At 35.0% G+C, this 20,134-nt stretch overlaps 1 protein-coding gene across 1 annotated transcript in view; it reads right to left on the bottom strand.

Moving 5' to 3' along the window:
• The window catches only part of GATA1 (GATA binding protein 1), a 66,630-nt gene that overhangs the window by 10,719 nt on the left and 35,777 nt on the right, over window positions 1-20,134 (bottom strand). Inside the window, exons 3-5 of the mRNA XM_066579954.1 lie at window positions 2,443-2,799; window positions 1,736-1,881; window positions 476-601 (exon numbers count right to left, since the gene is read on the bottom strand). Coding sequence (XP_066436051.1) covers window positions 476-601; window positions 1,736-1,881; window positions 2,443-2,799 — 629 coding nt within the window. The remainder of the gene's footprint in view (window positions 1-475; window positions 602-1,735; window positions 1,882-2,442; window positions 2,800-20,134) is intronic.

Raw genomic sequence — 20,134 nt, 5'->3', positions numbered from 1 at the left:
CTCCAACACATTATATGTCCCCCAGAGTGCGGCCAGTAACATCTCCAACACATTTTATGTCCCCCAGAGTGCGGCCAGTAACCTCTCCAACACATTATATGTCCCCCAGAGTGCGGACAGTAACATCTCCAACACATTATATGTCCCCCAGAGTACGGCCAGTAACCTCTCCAACACATTATACGTCCCCCAGAGTGCGGCCAGTAACATCTCCAACACATTATATGTCCCCCAGAGTGCGGCCAGTAACATCTCCAACACATTTTATGTCCCCCAGAGTGCGGCCAGTAACCTCTCCAACACATTATATGTCCCCCAGAGTGCGGCCACCAATACGGCTGCTCAGAGTTCTCTGCAGTAATGTTTTGTGGTTAGCGACTCCCTTGGGAACTCTTATGGTGGCCGTACTGGTTGGCCCCAGCGGTTCAGGCTGACTACCACCCAACGACGTGTAGGGTTGTTAGGCAGATCTTACCTTGTGCAGCTTATAGTAGAGTCCGCAGGCGTTGCAGACGGGGTCCCCGCTGGCGTTCCTCCTCCACAGGGTGGTGGTGCTCGTCTGACAGTTGCTACACTGGGTCCCGGCCCTCTTACTGACAATCTGCAAAGTCGAGAAGATGGTTGGGAATGCCGCTGGGAAGTTCTGCAAGTATTACTGAGCAGACTGGTCCTCCACCCCTCAGGCCGGGCGCCGCCACCATGATGCCACCATGATGTCTGAGCGGTCAGTGCCGGTATTTATGATTTACTAGCCATATTAATAGCCAGTAAAAAATGATTGTCGTCTCGCAGCCGAATGGGCATCACCGTGCCACCCTCCAACATATAACGCACTGATCTGCGATCCCCTCTGGGGTCGTCATCGGGCTGTGACCCCTGACCTCACCCTTTTCTGGTGTCATCGGTGTTTCTGCACATCCTGTAGGCAGTGAGGATGCCCAGCGTTGAGGTCAGTCTGATTAGAGCAGCAGTGACCGCCGGAGTGAATTAAATGCTTTACCCAGTCGGGTTACTGTAGGGCCGAAGGTCAACTGAGGGGGGCAATATTAGTACTGGGGCCATTAAGGTGTTATTGTTACTACTGGAGCCAATATGGGGGTCACTATAATGGGACCAGTAAGGCGGACACTATTACTACCGGAGCCCTATGGAGGTTGGTATTATTACTAGAGCTACTATAGGGGATACTGTTACTACTGGGGTTACTATGGGGGTCACTATAATGGGACCACTAAGGCGGACACTATTACTACCAGAGCCCTATGGAGGTTGGTATTATTACTAGAGCTACTATAGGGGATACTGTTACTACTGGGGTTACTATGGGGGTCACTATAATGGGACCACTAAGGCGGACACTATTACTACCGGAGCCCTATGGAGGTTGGTATTATTACTAGAGCTACTATAGGGGATACTGTTACTACTGGGGTTACTATGGGGGTCACTATTCTTTTTTTTTCTGTGGGACTCCATCTCACACAGGCAGCAGCATAGCTGGGCACATCCCTGCGGTCAGGTCACGGCCATTACTCCACTCACTACTCCAACACACTGAGCCGGAGTCTTGAGAAGACACGGTGAGTGCTATCCCTGACGTTTCAGTCCATCAGGCATCTTCCTCAGAATACTGCTGCTTCTAACGGAGCCATATGTGGTCTTGAGGACCCCTCGTGACGTGGCGTTCCCCTCTTGCCTGTTGGGTCTACTATGTTCTTTTCAGTGTGTTCCTTACCAGGCGTTTCTTTGGTCGGATCAGTGGACGGTTCTGTCCATTCATCTTGTGGTAGAGGCCGCAGGCGTTGCACAGGTAGTGACCGCTGATGTCCCGTCTCCACAGTGGGGTCACCGTGGCTCCACAATTTACACACTCTCGATCTTCTGTGGGACAGATTGGGGCAAATCAACATGAACCACCTATGACATTATATATGCTCTTATTTCCATTACTTTGCTATTGCAATACCTGTAATCTGACTGCCACCAATGAAACCCCACCCCTATTTTATGGCGCCCAGTGCCATTCTTGCACCACCACACCTGTAATTCACCCCCGTGCCATTACTACATCTGACCCCCTATAATCTCCATCACTACACACTCCATGTCTATAACCTCCTTATTGTTGTAGTGTGCCGCCATCACTCTCCTGCACCCATCATCCATACCATGTCCAGCAATGTACCCCCACATCTAGAATCTCCATTATATTGCTTTCTCCATTGTCCTTAATATTCACTCGCCTCCAGGTCTCCAACCCAATATTCTAACCATCAGAAGCAATGAAGTCCAACTAACGGACTTTACTGCTGGGTCATGGTGACCCCTTGTCTGCTCCATCCACTAATTCACCCCATCTTATTATTCCGCTCCCCCCATACATGTAACTATAGACCCCTCAGCTCAATGCATGGCTAGATCTGAAGGCTAGAGATGAGACACCTGCTGGCTGGAAGAAACTGTTGTTGAAGTCCAGCGGTGTCCCAAGATATTCCATCTGAGACAATATTTGACTGTTCGGACTTCTTGAGTCCAGGGATGCCAGATCATGGGTCAGCGGGCTCATCCTCTCAGTCTTTAATGTCTCCAGAAATTTGGGGCTCCCTTCTCGTTCAGCTGACGGTGCCGCACTTAGAAGCAACGGGACAGAAGAATATAACGGAGGGGAGGTAATGGGCCCTAAAGGGGAAGCTCCTGATGTGTACAACGGTATGGTGCTACAATTTCTTCCATAGGTGGTAAGGTTGTGGGGGAATCCAAGACCACTGTCTGACCAGTGAGACGGATAGGATGGAAGCACTAAAAAACAGAAAACATCATGTGACCAAATTAATTTTGTTTAAATTTGGTAGCCTCTAGAGATGAGCGAGCGTACTCGGAGAAGCACTACTCGCTCGAGTAATGTGCTTTATCCGAGTATTGCTGTGCTCGTCCCTGAAGATTCGGGTGCCGCTGCGGCTGACAGGTGAGTCGCAGGGGAGAGCGGGCGGGAGAGAGGGAGAGAAAGATCTTACCTCCGTTCCTCCCCGCTCTCCCCTGCAGCTCCCCGCTCCGTGCCGTCACACGAATCTTCAGGGACGAGCACAGCGATACTCGGATAAAGCAAATTACTCGAGCGAGTAGTGCTTATCCGAGTACGCTCGCTCATCTCTAGTAGCCTCCTTATTTAGAAAGCAGATACAGGAAACTATTATAATACTACCCCCTATGTACAAGAATATAACTACTATAATTCTGCCCCCTATGTACAAGAATATAACTACTATAATACCGCCCCCTATGTACAAGAATATAACTACTATAATACTGCCCCCTATGTACAAGAATATAACTACTATAATACTGCCCCCTATGTACAAGAATATAACTACTATAATACTGCCCCCTATGTACAAGAATATAACTGCTATAATACTGCTCCTTTGTACAAGAATATAACTACTATAATACTGCTCCTATGTACAAGAATATAACTACTATAATACTGCCCCCTATGTACAAGAATATAACTACTATAATACTGCCCCCTATGTACAAGAATAGAACTACTATAATACTGCCCCCTATGTACAAGAATATAACTACTATAATACTGCCCCCTGTGTACAAGAATATAACTACTATAATACTGCCCCCTATGTACAAGAGTATAACTACTATAATACTGCTCCTATGTACAAGAATATAACTACTATAATACTGCCCCCTATGTACAAGAATATAACTACTATAATACTACTCCTATGTACAAGAATATAACTACTATAATACTGCCCCCTATGTACAAGAATATAACTACTATAATACTGCCCCCTATATACAAGAATATAACTACTATAATACTGCCCCCTATGTACAAGAACATAACTACTATAATACTGCCCCCTATGTACAAGAATATAACTACTATAATACTGCTCCCTATGTACAAGAATATAACTACTATAATACTGCCCCCTATGTACAAGAATATAACCACTATAATACTGCTCCTATGTACAAGAATATAACTACTATAATACTGCCCCCTATGTACAAGAATATAACTACTATAATACTGCCCCTATGTACAAGAATATAACTACTATAATACTGCTCCCTATGTACAAGAATATAACTACTATAATACTGCTCCTATGTACAAGAATATAACAACTATAATACTGCTCCTATGTACAAGAATATAACTACTATAATACTGCCCCCTATGTACAAGAATAAAACTACTATAATACTGCCCCCTATGTACAAGAATATAACTACTATAATACTGCCCCCTATGTACAAGAATATAACTACTATAATACTGCCCCCTATGTACAAGAATATAACTACTATAATACTGCCCCCTATGTAGAAGAATATAACTACTATAATACTGCCCCCTATGTACAAGAATATAACTACTATAATACTGCCCCCTATGTACAAGAATATAACTACTATAATACTGCCCTCTATGTACAAGAATATAACTACTATAATACTGCCCCCTATGTACAAGAATATAACTACTATAATACTGCTCCCTATGTACAAGAATATAACTACTATAATACTGCCCCCTATGTACAAGAATATAACTACTATAATACTGCTCCCTATGTACAAGAATATAACTACTATAATACTGCCCCCTATGTACAAGAATATAACTACTATAATACTGCCCCCTATGTACAAGAATATAACTACTATAATACTACTCCTATGTACAAGAATATAACTACTATAATACTGCCCCCTATGTACAAGAATATAACTACTATAATACTGCCCCCTATGTACAAGAATATAACTACTATAATACTACTCCTATGTACAAGAATATAACTACTATAATACTGCCCCCTATGTACAAGAATATAACTACTATAATACTGCCCTCTATGTACAAGAATATAACTACTATAATACTGCTCCTATGTACAAGAATATAACTACTATAATACTGCCCCCTATGTACAAGAATATAACTACTATAATACTGCCCTCTATGTACAAGAATATAACTACTATAATACTGCTCCCTATGTACAAGAATATAACTACTATAATACTGCTCCTATGTACAAGAATATAACTACTATAATACTGCTCCTATGTACAAGAATATAACTACTATAATACTGCTCCTATGTACAAGAATATAACTACTATAATACTACCTCCTATGTACCAGAATATAACTACTATAATACTGCCCCTATATACAAGAATATAACTACTATAATACTGCTCCTATGTACAAGAATATAACTACTATAATACTGCCCCCTGTGTACAAGAATATAACTACTATAATACTGCCCTCTATGTACAAGAATATAACTACTATAATACTGCCCCTATATACAAGAATATAACTGCTATAATACTGTCCCCTATGTACAAGAATATAACCACTATAATACTGCTCCTATGTACAAGAATATAACTACTATAATACTGCCCCCTATGTACAAGAATATAACTACTATAATACTGCCCCTATGTACAAGAATATAACTACTATAATACTACCTCCTATGTACCAGAATATAACTACTATAATACTGCCCCTATATACAAGAATATAACTGCTATAATACTGCCCCCTATGTACAAGAATATAACTACTATAATACTGCCCCCTATGTACAAGAATATAACTACTATAATACTGCCCCCCATGTACAAGAATATAACTACTATAATACTGCCCCCTATGTACAAGAATATAACTACTATAATACTGCCCCCCATGTACAAGAATATAACTACTATAATACTGCCCCTATATACAAGAATATAACTGCTATAATACTGTCCCCTATGTACAAGAATATAACTACTATAATACTGCTCTCTATGTACAAGAATATAACTACTATAATACTGCCCCCCTATGTACAAGAATATAACTACTATAATACTGCCCCCTATGTACAAGAATATAACTACTATAATACTGCTCCTATGTACAAGAATATAACTACTATAATACTGCCCCTATGTACAAGAATATAACTACTATAATACTACCTCCTATGTACCAGAATATAACTACTATAATACTGCCCCTATATACAAGAATATAACTGCTATAATACTGCCCCCTATGTACAAGAATATAACTACTATAATACTGCCCCCTATGTACAAGAATATAACTACTATAATACTGCCCACTATGTACAAGAATATAACTACTATTATACTGCTCCCTATGTACAATATAACTACTATAATACTGCCCCCTATGTACAAGAATATAACTACTATTATACTGCTCCCTATGTACAATATAAGTACTATAATACTGCTCCTATGTATAAGTATATAACTACTATAATACTGCCTCCTATGTACAAGAATATAACTACTATAATACTGCCTCCTATGTACAAGAATATAACTACTATAATACTACCCCTATGTACAAGAATATAACTACTATAATACTGCCCCCTATGTACAAGAATAGAACTACTATAATACTGCTCCTATGTACAAGAATATACCTACTATAATACTGCCCCCCTATGTACAAGAATATAACTACTATAATACTGCCTCCTATGTACAAGAATATATCTACTATAATTCTGCCCCCTATGTACAAGAATATAACTACTATAATACTGCCCCTATGTACAAGAATATAACTACTATAATACTGCTCCCTATGTACAAGAATATAACTACTATAATACTGCCCCCTATGTACAAGAATATAACTACTATAATACTGCTCCCTATGTACAAGAATATATCTACTATAATTCTGCCCCCTATGTACAAGAATATAACTACTATAATACTGCCCCTATGTACAAGAATATAACTACTATAATACTGCTCCCTATGTACAAGAATATAACTACTATAATACTGCCCCCTATGTACAAGAATATAACTGCTATAATACTGTCCCCCTATGTACAAGAATAGAACTACTATAATACTGCCCCCTATGTACAAGAATATAACTACTATAATACTGCCCCCTATGTACAAGAATATAACTACTATAATACTGCTCCTATGTACAAGAATATAACTACTATAATACTGCTCCCTATGTACAAGAATATAACTACTATAATACTGCCCCCTATGTACAAGAATATAACTACTATAATACTGCCCCTATGTACAAGAATATAACTACTATAATACTGCTCCCTATGTACAAGAATATAACTACTATAATACTGCCCTCTATGTACAAGAATATAACTACTATAATACTGCCCCCTATATACAAGAATATAACTACTATAATACTGCCCCCTATGTACAAGAATATAACTACTATAATACTGCCCCCTATGTACAAGAATATAACTACTATAATACTGCCCCCTATGTACAAGAATATAACTACTATAATACTGCCCCTATGTACAAGAATATAACTACTATAATACTGCCCCCTATGTACAAGAATATAACTACTATAATACTGCCCCTATGTACAAGAATATAACTACTATAATACTGCTCCCTATGTACAAGAATATAACTACTATAATACTGCCCCCTATGTACAAGAATATAACTACTATAATACTGCCCCTATGTACAAGAATATAACTACTATAATACTGCTCCCTATGTACAAGAATATAACTACTATAATACTGCTCCTATGTACAAGAATATAACTACTATAATACTGCCTCCTATGTACAAGAATATAACTACTATAATACTGTCCCCTCTGTACAAGAATATAACTACTATAATACTGCCCCCTATGTATAAGAATATAACTACTATAATACTGTCCCTATGTACAAGAATATAACTACTATAATACTGTCCCTATGTACAAGAATATAACTACTATAATACTGCCCCTATGTACAAGAATATAACTACTATTATACTGCTCCCTATGTACAATATAACTACTATAATACTGCTCCTATGTATAAGTATATAACTACTATAATACTGCCTCCTATGTACAAGAATATAACTACTATAATACTGCCTCCTATGTACAAGAATATAACTACTATAATACTGTCCCCTATGTACAAGAATATAACTACTATAATACTGCCCCCTATGTACAAGAATAGAACTACTATAATACTGCTCCTATGTACAAGAATATACCTACTATAATACTGCCCCCCTATGTACAAGAATATAACTACTATAATACTGCCTCCTATGTACAAGAATATATCTACTATAATTCTGCCCCCTATGTACAAGAATATAACTACTATAATACTGCCCCTATGTACAAGAATATAACTACTATAATACTGCTCCCTATGTACAAGAATATAACTACTATAATACTGCCCCCTATGTACAAGAATATAACTACTATAATACTGCTCCCTATGTACAAGAATATATCTACTATAATTCTGCCCCCTATGTACAAGAATATAACTACTATAATACTGCCCCTATGTACAAGAATATAACTACTATAATACTGCTCCCTATGTACAAGAATATAACTACTATAATACTGCCCCCTATGTACAAGAATATAACTACTATAATACTGCCCCTATGTACAAGAATATAACTACTATAATACTGCTCCCTATGTACAAGAATATAACTACTATAATACTGCCCCCTATGTACAAGAATATAACTACTATAATACTGCCCCTATGTACAAGAATATAACTACTATAATACTGCTCCCTATGTACAAGAATATAACTACTATAATACTGCTCCTATGTACAAGAATATAACTACTATAATACTGCCTCCTATGTACAAGAATATAACTACTATAATACTGTCCCCTCTGTACAAGAATATAACTACTATAATACTGCCCCCTATGTATAAGAATATAACTACTATAATACTGCTCCTATGTACAAGAATATAACTACTATAATACTGTCCCTATGTACAAGAATATAACTACTATAATACTGTCCCTATGTACAAGAATATAACTACTATAATACTGCCCCTATGTACAAGAATATAACTAGCATAATACTGCCCCTATGTACAAGAATATAACTACTATAATACTGCCCCCTATATACAATATAACTACTATAATACTGCTCCCTATATACAAGTATATAACTACTATAATACTGCCTCCTATGTACAAGAATATAACTACTATAATTCTGCCCCCTATGTACAAGAATATAACTACTATAATACTGCCCCCCTATGTACAAGAATATATCTACTATAATACTGCTCCTATGTATAAGAATATAACTACTATAATACTGCCCCCTATGTACAAGAATATAACTACTATAATACTGCCCCCTATGTACAAGAATATAACTACTATAATACTGCCCTCTATGTACAACGATATAACTACTATAATACTGACCCCTATGTACAAGAATATAACTACTATAATTCTGCCCCCTATGTACAAGAATATAACTACTATAATACTGCCCCCTATGCACAAGAATATAACTACTATATTACTGCCCCCAATGTACAAGAATATAACTGCTATAATACTGCCCCCTATGTACAAGAATATAACTACTATAATGCTGCCCCCTATGTACAAGAATATAACTACTATAATACTGCCCCCTATGTACAAGAATATAACTACTATAATACCGCCCCCTATGTACAAGAATATAACTACTATAATACTGCCTCCTATGTACAAGAATATAACTACTATAATACCGCCCCCTATGTACAAGAATATAACTACTACAATACTGCCAGCTATGTACAAGGATATAACTGCTATAATACTGCCCCTATGTACAAGAATATAACTACTATAATACTGCTCCCTATGTACAAGAATATAATTACTATAATACTGCTCCCTATGTACAAGAATATAAGCACTATAATACTGCCCCCTATGTACAAGAATATAACTACTATAATACTGCCCCCTATGTACAAGAATATAACTACTATAATACTGCCTCCTATGTACAAGAATATAACTACTATAATACTGCCCTTATGTACAAGAATATAACTACTATAATACTGCCCCCTATGTACAAGAATATAACTACTATAATACTGCCCCCCTATGTACAAAAATATAACTACTATAATACTGCTCCCTATGTACAAGAATATAACTACTATAATATTGCCCCCTATATACAAGAATATAACTACTATAATACTGCCCCCTATGTACAAGAATATAACTACTATAATACTACTATGTACAAGAATATAACTACTATAATACTGCCCCCTATGTACAAGAATATAACTACTATAATACTGCCCTTATGTACAAGAATATAACTACTATAATACTGCCCCCTATGTACAAGAATATAACTACTATAATACTGCCCCCTATGTACAAGAATATAACTACTATAATACTGCCCCCCTATGTACAAAAATATAACTACTATAATACTGCTCCCTATGTACAAGAATATAACTACTATAATATTGCCCCCTATATACAAGAATATAACTACTATAATACTGCCCCCCATGTACAAGAATATAACTACTATAATACTACTATGTACAAGAATATAACTACTATAATACTGCCTCCTATGTACAAGAAAATAACTACTATAATACTGCCCCCTATGTACAAGAATATAACTACTATAATATTGCCCCCTATATACAAGAATATAACTACTATAATACTGCCCCCTATGTACAAGAATATAACTACTATAATACTGCTCCTATGTACAAGAATATAACTACTATAATACTGCCCCCTATGTACAAGAATATAACTACTATAATACTGCTCCCTATGTACACGAGTATAACTACTATAATACTGCCCCCTATGTACAAGAATATAACTACTATAATACTGCTCCCTATGTACAAGAATATAACTACTATAATACTGCCTCCTATGTACAAGAATATAACTACTATAATACTGCCCCCTATGTACAAGAATATAACTACTATAATACTGCCCCTATGTATAAGTATATAACTACTATAATACTGCCTCCTATGTACAAGAATATAACTACTATAATACTGCCTCCTATGTACAAGAATATAACTACTATAATACTGCTCCTATGTACAAGAATATAACTACTATAATACTGCCCCTATGTACAAGAATATAACTACTATAGTACTGCCTCCTATATACAAGAGTATAACTACTATAATACTGCCTCCTATGTACAAGAAAATAACTACTATAATACTGCCCCCTATGTACAAGAATATAACTACTATAATATTGCCCCCTATATACAAGAATATAACTACTATAATACTGCTCCTATGTACAAGAATATAACTACTATAATACTGCCCCCTATGTACAAGAATATAACTACTATAATACTGCCCCCTATGTACAAGAATATAACTACTATAATACTGCCTCCTATGTACAAGAATATAACTACTATAATACTGCCTCCTATGTACAAGAATATAACTAGTATAATACTGCTCCTATGTACAAGAATATAACTACTATAATACTGCCCCCTATGTACAAGAATATAACTACTATAATACTGCCTCCTATGTACAAGAATATAACTACTATAATACTGCCTCCTATGTACAAAAATATAACTACTATAATACTGCCCCCTATGTACCAGAATATAACTACTATAATACTGCTCCCTATGTACAAGAATATAACTACTATAATACTGCACCTATGTGCAAGAATATAACTACTATAATACTGCCCCCTATGTACAAGAATATAACTACTATAATACTGCCCCCTATGTACAAGAATATAACTACTATAATACTGCCCCCTATCTACAAGAATATAATTACTATAATACTGCCCTCTATGTACAAGAATATAACTACTATAATACTGCCCCCTATGTACAAGAATATAACTACTATAATACTGCTCCTATATACAAGAATATAACTACTATAATACTGCCCCCCTATGTACAAGAATATAATTACTATAATACTGCCCTCTATGTACAAGAATATAATTACTATAATACTGCCCCCCTATGTACAAGAATATAATTACTATAATACTGCCCCCTATGTACAAGAATATAATTACTATAATACTGCCCCCCTATGTACAAGAATATAATTACTATAATACTGCCCCCCTATGTACAAGAATATAATTACTATAATACTGCCCTCTATGTACAAGAATATAACTACTATAATACTGCCCCCTATGTACAAGAATATAACTACTATAATACTGCCCCCTATGTACAAGAATATAACTACTATAATACTGCTCCTATATACAAGAATATAACTACTAAAATACTGCCCCCTATGTACAAGAATATAACTACTATAATACTGCCCCTATGTACAAGAATATAACTACTATAATACTGCCCCCTATGTACAAGAATATAACTACTATAATACTGCTCCTATGTACAAGAATATAACTACTATAATACTGCCCCCTATGTACAAGAATATAACTACTATAATACTGCCTCCTATGTACAAGAATATAACTACTATAATACTGCTCCCTATGTACAAGAATATAACTACTATAATACCGCCCCCTATGTACAAGAATATAACTACTATAATACTGCTCCCTATGTACAAGAATATAACTAATACTGCACCTATGTGCAAGAATATAACTACTATAATACTGCCCCCTATGTACACGAATATAACTACTATAATACTGCCCCCTATGTACAAGAATATAACTACTATAATACTGCTCCCTATGTACAAGAATATAACTACTATAATATTGCCCCCTATATACAAGAATATAACTACTATAATACTGCCCCCTATGTACAAGAATATAACTACTATAGTACTGCCTCCTATGTACAAGAAAATAACTACTATAATACTGCCCCCTATGTACAAGAATATAACTACTATAATACTGCCCCCTATGTGTAAGAATATAACTACTATAATACTGCCCCCTATGTACAAGAATATAACTACTATAATACTGCCTCCTATGTACACGAATATAACTACTATAATACTGCCCCCTATGTACAAGAATATAACTACTATAATACTGCCCCCTATGTACAAGAATATAACTACTATAATACTGCCCCCTATGTACAAGAATATAACTACTATAATACTGCCCCCTATGTACAAGAATATTACTACTATAATATTGCCCCCTATATACAAGAATATAACTACTATAATACTGCCCCCTATGTACAAGAATATAACTACTATAATACTGCTCCTATGTACAAGAATATAACTACTATAATACTGCCCCCTATGTACAAGAATATAACTACTATAATACTGCTCCCTATGTACACGAATATAACTACTATAATACTGCCCCCTATGTACAAGAATATAACTACTATAATACTGCCCCTATGTACTAGAATATAACTACTATCATACTGCTCCTATGTACAAGAATATAACTACTATAATACTGCCCCCTATATACAAGAATATAACTACTATAATACTGCTCCTATGTACAAGAATATAGCTACTATAATACTGTCCCTATGAACAAGAATATAACTACTATAATACTGCCCCCTATGTACAAGAATATAACTACTATAATACTGCCCCCTATGTACAGGAATATAACTACTATAATACTGCCCCTATGTACAAGAATATATCTACTATAATACTGCCCCCTATGTACAAGAATATAACTACTATAATACTGCCCCTATGTACAAGAATATAACTACTATAATACTGCCCCTATGTACAAGAATATAACTACTATAATACTGCCCCTATGTACAAGAATATAACTACTATAATACTGCCCCCTATGTACAAGAATATAACTACTATAATACTGCTCCCTATGTACAAGAATATAACTACTATAATACTGCCCCCTATGTACAAGAATATAACTACTATAATACTGCCCCCCTATGTACAAAAATATAACTACTATAATACTGCTGCCTATGTACAAGAATATAACTACTATAATACTGCCCCCTATGTACAAGAATATAACTACTATAATACTGCCCCCTATGTACAATAATATAACTACTATAATACTGTCCCCTATGTACAAGAATATAACTACTATAATACTGCCCCCTATGTACAATAATATAACTACTATAATACTGCCCCCTATGTACAAGAATATAACTACTATAATACTGCACCCTATATACAAGAATAAAACTACTATAATACTGCCACCTATGTACAAGAATATAACTACTATAATACTACCCCCTATATATAAGAATATAACTACTATAATACTGCCCCCTATGTACAAGAATATAACTACTATAATACTGCTCCTATGTACAAGAATATAGCTACTATAATACTGCCCCCTATGTACAAGAATATAACTACTATAATACTACCCCCTATATATAAGAATATAACTACTATAATACTGCCCCCTATGTACAAGAATATAACTACTATAATACTGCCCCCTATGTACAAGAATATAACTACTATAATACTGCCCCCTATGTACAAGAATATAACTACTATAATACTGCCTCCAATGTACAAGAATATAACTACTATAATACTGCTCCCTATGTACAATAATATTACTATAATACTGCCCCCTATGTATAAGAATATAACTACTATAATACTGCTCCTATGTACAAGAATATAACTACTATAATACTGCCCCTATGTACAAGAATATAACTACTATAATACTGCCTCCAATGTACAAGAATATAACTACTATAATACTGCTCCCTATGTACAATAATATTACTATAATACTGCCCCCTATGTATAAGAATATAACTACTATAATACTGCTCCTATGTACAAGAATATAACTACTATAATACTGCCCCCTATGTACAAGAATATAACTACTATAATACTGCCTCCTATGTACAAGAATATAGCCACTATAATACTGCCCCCTATGTACAAGAATATATCTACTATAATACTGCTCCTATGTACAAGAATATAGCTACTATAATACTGCCTCCCTATGTACAAGAATATAACTACTATAATACTGCCCCCTATGTACAAGAATATAAATACTATAATACTGCCCCTATGTACAAGAATATAACTACTATAATACTGCTCCTATGTACAAGAATATAACTACTATAATACTGCCTCCTATGTACAAGAATATAACTACAATAATACTGCTCCCTATGTACAAGAATATAACTACTATAATACTGCCCCGTATGTACAAGAATATAACTACTATAATACTGCTGCTATGTACAAGAATATAGCTACTATAATACTGCCCCCTATGTACAAGAATATATCTACTATAATACTGCTCCTATGTACAAGAATATAACTACTATAATACTGCTCCCTATGTACAAGAATATAACTGCTATAATACTGCTCCTATGTACAAGAATATAGCTACTATAATACTGCCCCCTATGTACAAGAATATATCTACTATAATACTGCCCCCTATGTACAAGAATATAACTACTATAATACTGCCCCCTATGTACAAGAATACAACTACTATAATACTGCCCCTATGTAAAAGAATATAACTACTGTAATACTGCCCCCTATGTACAAGAATATAACTACTATAATACTGCCCCCTATGTACAAGAATATAACTACTATAATACTGCCCCCTATGTACAAGAATATAACTACTATAATACTGCTCCCCTATGTACAAGAATATAACTACTGTAATACTGCCCCCTATGTACAAGAATATAACTACTATAATACTGCCCCCTATGTACAAGAATATAACTGCTATAATACTGCCCCCTATGTACAAGATTATAACTACTATAATACTGCCTCCTATGTACAAGAATACAACTACTATAATACTGCCCCTATGTAAAAGAATATAACTACTGTAATACTGCCCCCTATGTACAAGAATATAACTACTATAATACTGCCCCCTATGTACAAGAATATAACTAGTATAATACTGCCCCCTATGTACAAGAATATAACTAGTATAATACTGCCCCCTATGTACAAGAATATAACTACTATAATACTGCCTCCTATGTACAAGAATATAACTACTATAATACTGCCCCCTATGTACAGGAATATAACTACTATAATACTGCCCCCTATGTACAAGAACACAACTACTCTAATACTGCTCTCTATGTACAAGAATATAACTACTATAATACTGCCCCCTATGTACAAGAATATAACTACTATAATACTGCTCCTATGTACAAGAATATAACTACTATAATACTGCTCCTATGTACAAGAATATAACTACTATAATACTGCCCACTATGTACAAGAATATAACTACTATAATACTGCCCCCTATGTACAAGAATATAACTACTATAATACTGCCCCCTATGTACAAGAATATAACTACTATAATACTGTCCCCTATGTACAAGAATATAACTACTATAATACTGCCCCCTATGTACAAGAATATAACTACTATAATACTGCCCCCTATGTACAAGAATATAACTACTATAATACTGCCCCCTATGTACAAGAATATAACTACTATAATACTGTCCCCTATGTACAAGAATATAACTACTATAATACTGCCCCCTATGTACAAGAATATAACTACTATAATACTGCCCCCTATGTACAAGAATATAACTACTATAATACTGCCCCCTATGTACAAGAATATAACTACTATAATACTGCCCCCTATGTACAAGAATATAACTACTATAATACTGCTCCTATGTACAAGAATATAACTACTATAATACTGCTCCTATGTACAAGAATATAACTACTATAATACTGCTCCCTATGTACAAGAATATAACTACTATAATACTGCCCCCTATGTACAAGAATATAACTACTATAATACTGCCCCCTATGTACAAGAATATAACTAGTATAATACTGCCCCCTATGTACAAGAATATAACTACTATAATACTGCCTCCTATGTACAAGAATATAACTACTATAATACTGCCCCCTATGTACAAGAATATAACTACTATAATACTGCCCCCTATGTACAAGAATATAACTACTATAATACTGCCCCCTATGTACAAGAATATAACTACTATAATACTGCCCCCTATGTACCAGAATATAACTACTATAATACTGCCCCCTATGTACAAGAATATAACTACTATAATACTGCTCTCTATGTACAAGAATATAACTACTATAATACTGCCCCCTATGTACAAGAATATAACTACTATAATACTGCCCCCTATGTACCAGAATATAACTACTACAATACTGCCCCCTATGTACAAGAATATAACTACTATAATACTGCCCCCTATGTACAGGAATATAACTACTATAATACTGCCCCCTATGTACAAGAACATAACTACTCTAATACTGCCTCCTATGTACAAGAATATAACTAGTATAATACTGCCCCCTATGTACAAGAATATAGCTACTATAATACTGCCCCCTATGTACAAGAATATAACTAGTATAATACTGCCCCCTATGTACAAGAATATAGCTACTATAATACTGCCTCCTATGTACAAGAATATAACTACTATAATACTGCCCCCTATGTACAAGAATATAACTACTATAATACTGCCCCCTATGTACAAGAATATAACTAGTATAATACTGCCCCCTATGTACAAGAATATAGCTACTATAATACTGCCTCCTATGTACAAGAATATAACTACTATAATACTGCCCCCTATGTACAAGAATATAACTACTATAATACTGCCCCCTATGTACAAGAATATAACTACTATAATACTGCCCCCTATGTACCAGAATATAACTACTATAATACTGCCCCCTATGTACAAGAATATAACTACTATAATACTGCCCCCTATGTACAAGAATATAACTACTATAATACTGCCCCCTATGTACAAGAATATAACTACTATAATACTGCTCCTATGTACAAGAATATAACTACTATAATACTGCCCCCTATGTACAGGAATATAACTACTATAATACTGCCTCCTATGTACAAGAATATAACTACTATAATACTGCCCCCTATGTACAAGAATATAACTACTATAATACTGCCCCCTATGTACAAGAATATAACTACTATAATACTGCCCCCTATGTACCAGAATATAACTACTATAATACTGCCCCCTATGTACAAGAATATAACTACTATAATACTGCCCCCTATGTACAAGAATATAACTACTATAATACTGCTCCTATGTACAAGAATATAACTACTATAATACAGCCTCCTATGTACAAGAATATAACTACTATAATACTACTATGTACAAGAATATAACTACTATAATACTGCCCCCTATGTACAAGAATATAACTACTATAATACTGCCCCCTATGTACAAGAATATAACTACTATAATACTGCCCCCTATGTACAAGATTATAACTACTATAATACTGCCCCCTATGTACCAGAATATAACTACTATAATACTGCCCCCTATGTACAAGAATATAACTACTATAATACTGCCCCCTATGTACAAGAATATAACTACTATAATACTGCCCCCTATGTACAGGAATATAACTACTATAATACTGCCCCCTATGTACAAGAACATAACTACTCTAATACTGCTCTCTATGTACAAGAATATAACTACTATAATACTGCTCCTATGTACAAGAATATAACTACTATAATACTGCTCCCTATGTACAAGAATATAACTACTATAATACTGCCCCCTATGTACAAGAATATAACTAGTATAATACTGCCCCCTATGTACAAGAATATAACTAGTATAATACTGCCCCCTATGTACAAGAATATAACTAGTATAATACTGCCCCCTATGTACAAGAATATAACTACTATAATACTGCCTCCTATGTACAAGAATATAACTACTATAATACTGCCCCCTATGTACAAGAATATAACTACTATAATACTGCCCCCTATGTACAAGAATATAACTACTATAATACTGCCTCCTATGTACAAGAATATAACTACTATAATACTGCCCCCTATGTACAAGAATATAACTACTATAATACTGCCCCCTATGTACAAGAATATAACTAGTATAATACTGCCCCCTATGTACAAGAATATAACTACTATAATACTGCCTCCTATGTACAAGAATATAACTACTATAATACTGCCCCCTATGTACAAGAATATAACTACTATAATACTGCCCCCTATGTACAAGAATATAACTACTATAATACTGCCCCCTATGTACAAGAATATAACTACTATAATACTGCCCCCTATGTACCAGAATATAACTACTATAATACTGCCCCCTATGTACAAGAATATAACTACTATAATACTGCTCTCTATGTACAAGAATATAACTACTATAATACTGCCCCCTATGTACAAGAATATAACTACTATAATACTGCCCCCTATGTACCAGAATATAACTACTATAATACTGCCCCCTATGTACAAGAATATAACTACTATAATACTGCCCCCTATGTACAGGAATATAACTACTATAATACTGCCCCCTATGTACAAGAACATAACTACTCTAATACTGCTCTCTATGTACAAGAATATAACTACTATAATACTGCTCCTATGTACAAGAATATAACTACTATAATACTGCTCCCTATGTACAAGAATATAACTACTATAATACTGCCCCCTATGTACAAGAATATAACTACTATAATACTGCCCCCTATGTACAAGAATATAACTAGTATAATACTGCCCCCTATGTACAAGAATATAGCTACTATAATACTGCCCCCTATGTACAAGAATATAACTACTATAATACTGCCCCCTATGTACAAGAATATAACTACTATAATACTGCCCCCTATGTACAAGAATATAACTACTATAATACTGCCCCCTATGTACCAGAATATAACTACTATAATACTGCCCCCTATGTACAAGAATATAACTACTATAATACTGCCCCCTATGTACAAGAATATAACTACTATAATACTGCCCCCTATGTACAAGAATATAACTACTATAATACTGCTCATATGTACAAGAATATAACTACTATAATACTGCCCCCTATGTACAGGAATATAACTACTATAATACTGCCTCCTATGTACAAGAATATAACTACTATAATACTGCCCCCTATGTACAAGAATATAACTACTATAATACTGCCCCCTATGTACAAGAATATAACTACTATAATACTGCCCCCTATGTACCAGAATATAACTACTATAATACTGCCCCCTATGTACAAGAATATAA

The sequence above is a fragment of the Eleutherodactylus coqui genome, chromosome 10 (genome assembly GCF_035609145.1).
Source record: "Eleutherodactylus coqui strain aEleCoq1 chromosome 10, aEleCoq1.hap1, whole genome shotgun sequence".
NCBI lineage: Eukaryota > Metazoa > Chordata > Amphibia > Anura > Eleutherodactylidae > Eleutherodactylus > Eleutherodactylus coqui.
This window is presented reverse-complemented; position numbering and strand designations above follow the sequence as displayed.